The sequence below is a fragment of the Stegastes partitus genome, unplaced genomic scaffold (genome assembly GCF_000690725.1).
Source record: "Stegastes partitus isolate 25-593 unplaced genomic scaffold, Stegastes_partitus-1.0.2 Scaffold1035, whole genome shotgun sequence".
Lineage (NCBI taxonomy): Eukaryota > Metazoa > Chordata > Actinopteri > Pomacentridae > Stegastes > Stegastes partitus.
The window spans coordinates 9,419-14,175 of NW_007578766.1; the positions used below are offsets into that span (position 1 = coordinate 9,419).

Consider the following 4,757-nt stretch of genomic DNA (forward strand, 5'->3'; position numbering starts at 1 on the left):
TGGTGATGGTTCTGGTTCACTCTTGGGACTCCTGGTCCTTGTATGTTGGTAAGATGAGGGTTACGGCACCTTTTGTACAACGACTGATTCAAAGTGCTGCACAGGTCAATAAATACAGAGACAGTCCTATAACTGACCAGCACACACACACACACACACACAGGGCAGCTCTACAGTGAACTTTAACTACATAGTTAACATGGAAGTGGTCAAAAACATCAAACAGATTTTTAATTGTTCAAATAAATGGCAAAATCTACATACTCTTATCTTTCATACATGATCAGAAACTAACTTGAAGAACATATTTTTCCTTCTTTCCCACCAGGTGACTCAACCCTGGATGGACACTCTGAGGACTTCCTCCTCATCTCCACACTGTTTATATTTTACCTTCATTCTTCTCAGGTGTGTGAGTGTAGCCCAATGAAAGACTGAACATGTGTTTACACCTATGTAGGGTTTCTGCTTCATTCCTTTACTGAGCTACCTGTGGACTTGTTGTCCCGCCTGCTGACATGTAAAGAAGAGTTTGTGAGTCAGCTGCTGACCCACACCTGAACATAAACTCATATTTATAGACACCCTGTGAGATGAAGCCACTATAACTCTCCATACTTTGGTTTCAGTGGCTCCCTGCGGTGCTACTACAGGTAATAACGTGCTAACAAGCTGAGCAGCATCAACAGTTTTCGTGACATTTCCTCAGTTTGTATAAACAAACGTATCTACAGAATGATATTTAATGAGCTGCTGACCTCGTCTCGTCCATCTGGGCCCGTAGTTTACATTCCTGCGACCTGCAGCGCGTCCGTCCGCCTCCAGCTGACACAACTTCACTTTCACATCTTGTCATATAAACAGGAACAGCCCGCCCACTCGCTCTTCTTCTCCTGATCACAGCCTCACCGCAGCAGAGGCGCGGTGCTGCCCCCCACCGGCCGCCGCTGGAACTACACCCGCTCAGTATGTACGCCCATAGATATGTTTAATAAAGGTTTTATTAAAAGGGTGTACATGTAGAGGGCGCAGGTGACAGGAAGAGGAAGGTACAGGTAGGGGGAGGGCACACAGTTTTCACCAGACCAGCATCAGACCAGCATCAGACCAGCACAGATGTATCCCAGATTCACCACAGGAAACCCCTGTATTTTCATTATTTGCACACCATTGAATAAACCATCCACTAAACAGCAAGTATACAGACTGGAAATTCTGTTGTTGTTCTGCATCGGTTCACTCTGCTCCACCTGTGCAGTAACAGCAATTAAAGAACATTAGGATATTGAAAAATTCCCATTACAGTCTCTTTGAGTTATAAAAACGTGTGTGTTGGTGGGATTCGCTTTTCCACTTCAAACAAAACAGTTTTTAATTACCAGCCTTAACAGTCTCTATTGGATGGATGGATGGATGGATGGAATGGATAGAGAATGGATTGATGGATGGATGTTAAGATAGGAGAGGGGACTTTAAACCCAAAACTCAAAGTCAAACAGAATGAAGTTATCAATCCATCTTTATTAAGTTGCCTCAACTTGAACTTAGTTCTAAATCAACCAATGCATAAATCTGGGTTTAAATTACACACAGTATTAAGTTGATGTAATTATCAACACTGATGTAGTGGTAATCTCTGAAACAATCACAGTGAAACAACAGCTTATACACCAAAGTTGGTACAGAGGTCTGACAAAGATGATTCAGGGAGATTCATTCTTATGGCAGGTTCTGTGTGATGAGGGAGGGTGATTGACCTTCAAGAGCTTCTGTCGCAGTCTCTGCTTCCTTGAGGAAAAAGGATGGAAAAATACAAATTACCCCAATAATCATAGGAAAATCAGAAAAGAAAATATTATAAAACACAGTGTAATCAAAGTCAGAATAAGGCAGTAATAAATTCACTAAAATAATGACATCAGAATATTATTTGCAAGCTAAATAGTTTATCTAAACCATCCACACAGAAAGATCCCAGAACCTTCTAGATGTGAGGCACCGATCACTCCAACACACTCCGCTCTTATTTCATTAGATTTGTTTTCACAACTTGCAGCCTTGCATTTATTAGATGAAGAAACAGGTCCCTTGAATTCATTTGTTAGTTTTTTACAAACCAGTGATTTTCCAACTCATCACTTTTGACACCTGCCACCAGTTCAACCAACAGACTGCACAAACAAAAACGCATTAAGAAATTAAATAAAAGCACAATGATCTCACAGTCATTCTTATTTTACTTGTGCTCTTGCAATAAATCTGCTGTTAGCATACTACATATACTTTGGTGTATTAGCTGTGCAGTAAATGCTGCCTTCTGAATGATATGGTCGTAAACGTGATGGCAGGAGGATGATTAATTCAGGGCCTTCTTTTACTCTAAAACAGCTTCTTGGTGGCTTTGGTTCCACAAGACTGTTGAATGTAAAGCTACATACAGCCCTTATAGTCGTAGTTCTGTTGGCAATTAAAGGAAACTTTAAATACACATTCTGAAGATGTGAGACTTACATCAACCTGTTGAAAAATGTGGAAACTTTAAGTCAAGCTCCTTAAATGCTAGATTTCAGACATAACATCTGACTGTTTGGACACCTTCACAGTTCTAGTGGTCCTATGGAGGGAACAGAGCTTTGTGTTCACTGCTCTCTACTGGCCACAATCAGGAACTACAGCACAGGACTTGAACCAGCGCCTCCACCCTGCTGCTGAGGACTGCTTTGGATCTTTGTTTGAAGGTTTTTTCATTTGAGTTTTGGAAGCTTATTTAATATTTCAGATCAAATCAAAATCGAATCAAGTTTGTCGTCATCTTGCTGTACAAGATGAGAGAGCGCTCCTTCAGGATCCAACAACAAAAAGAAATTAAATAAAGAAGTGTTTGCATATCCGGATCAGAAGCTCAGCATTCTGACAGCTGACATACTTCAAATTTGCGGTTTTTAAATTGACTACAAATGAGCAGAACCTCACTTTGTTTAGTGTTGGTGTCGTGTTCATAGGAGTAGAACTGAGAGTTTAGTTTGGCATCAAAAATTTTAAAAATGGCACTGAAAACAAAACCCTTACTGAAGAAGAAAACACTGAAATTGAAATATTTGTATTTTAGAAATGTACAGAGATCTCCATATGTGAAGAACATTTTATATGTCAGCTGTTGATCATGTTCATTTAATTGTGTGAAGAGAAAGTTGTGGTAGCTGTCAGTATTGGTATTTTGCAGCCCTCGTTGTAACTCAATGTATTTTAGCTACCAAAGAATTAAAAAAAAATGCCAGAACAACTTATTTAGATACAAATATTTCAGTTTCAACGTTTCCTTTTCCAGTTCAGGCTTTATTTTTAATGCCAGGAGTGTTGTGGCCCCACACCAGGAGCATCATCTGTTTTGTTTTGTGGCAGCTGTCAAGTTTGTCCTGAGTCGCACAGGAAGCAGATTGTTGCGTCAAGAAAATAAAAGCACATATTTAAATATCTCTATATTATTCTAGGAAAGGTATTTGTTTGGACCAGTTTTCCCTTAAAATAAAAACACCCTGTTATTGTGTCCATGGAGGGCATTGTTATAAAGTAAACCCCACCAGGCATGAAGAGTTATCTTCGCGAGTAGAGGTTTTAATTTGAAGGCTCTTCCTCGTGCTCTGTGGCTGTTTGCGGTACCTTGACGCACTGATCGTTAGCAGCCACGTCTCACGGTGTCCAGATATGTGAGTCCCTCAGATAGGTGGATGTTTGTTCATGGGTGTGGTAGCGGTATTAAACCCTCTCTCTCCCTGTGTGTGTGTAGTGTTGTGTGTGTGTGTGTGTGTGTGTGGCTGACCGAGCGGCGGACTCCTGGACATCCCATCATGGTGCCGCACACAGCAGCTAGCTAGCGTCGGTGTGCAACTTCCTCCTTCGTGAAGTCCGCTAGGCAGCAGCTCGTCGGTCTGAACTGAAGCGACCTGATTTACTGACAGGTAAGAGGTCACATTCACATTCCGCTATCTTACCGTGACAGCTCATTGTCCGGTGTGAAGAGCTAGCAGCCCCCAGGTCAGGGCTGTGTTACCGGCGGTGCGTGGAGCTTTGGATCCACCGCATCCGCACAGTTGTGGGAACTTTGTGCAGCCGCACGTTGGTCTCAGAAACCAGCAGCTGCTTCTGGTGCACGGAGGGCTCTGTCGCCTGATGTTCCAGATGTGAAACAGCGATGTTGTGTTAGCACTGTCAGCATGCAGTGGATTAAATAAAACAGCAGTGACAGAGGGCAGCCTGGGGCAACAGGGCATCTGGTGGCCACCACAGACTGAAGCCTGAACAAGAGAACAAGGGTCATGGTGAGGGTGAAGGTACAGTAGGAACAGTGGACGGGCTGGTGGGACCAGGAGCTCCACATCACAGGATAGAAATGCAGCAGCTTTTTAAATATGGAAATAGTGTTTGTAGATGTATGATTCAGGCTGACCTGTGGATTTAGCTGAAGCTCTTGGATCAGACTCTTGAAGACTGTGGGGATGAAACCTGCTTTGAAGAGCTCTGGAGACAAACTGCTGAACAACGCAAACTGACCCAGAACCTGCAGCCCAAAGACGAAACATGCTAAACAAATGTCTGGATGGACACGGTGTGATGTCTCCACTAGGATGGTGTTCTGACCCGAGCTAGGACCGAGCCTGTACTTGACTTGTGGAATTTAAATTGTAATTATCTTAGAAGATTTATCAACAATTAAAAGGAAAAACTTTAGTAACCCTTCCAGATGTTTAATCAACTGA

General features: G+C 42.4%; 2 protein-coding genes across 3 annotated transcripts in view; one reads left to right on the forward strand and one right to left on the reverse strand.

Annotated features, from left to right (window-relative positions):
- LOC103367276 (uncharacterized) overlaps positions 1-843 on the reverse strand; it is a 10,209-nt gene extending 9,366 nt beyond the window's left edge. Inside the window, exon 1 of the mRNA XM_008295257.1 lies at positions 759-843. Coding sequence (XP_008293479.1) covers positions 759-772 — 14 coding nt within the window. The 5' untranslated portion in view covers positions 773-843. The remainder of the gene's footprint in view (positions 1-758) is intronic.
- A 2,774-nt stretch (positions 844-3,617) lies between these two features.
- The window catches only part of LOC103367277 (solute carrier family 35 member E2), an 8,395-nt gene continuing 7,255 nt past the window's right edge, over positions 3,618-4,757 (forward strand). Inside the window, exons 1-2 of one of the 2 annotated variants that reach the window (XM_008295259.1) lie at positions 3,619-3,707; positions 3,788-3,959. The gene's annotated coding sequence lies outside the window, so the exon portion shown is untranslated. Of the gene's footprint in view, positions 3,960-4,757 lie in introns of both variants that reach the window. The other variant, XM_008295258.1, reaches the window with a different exon arrangement.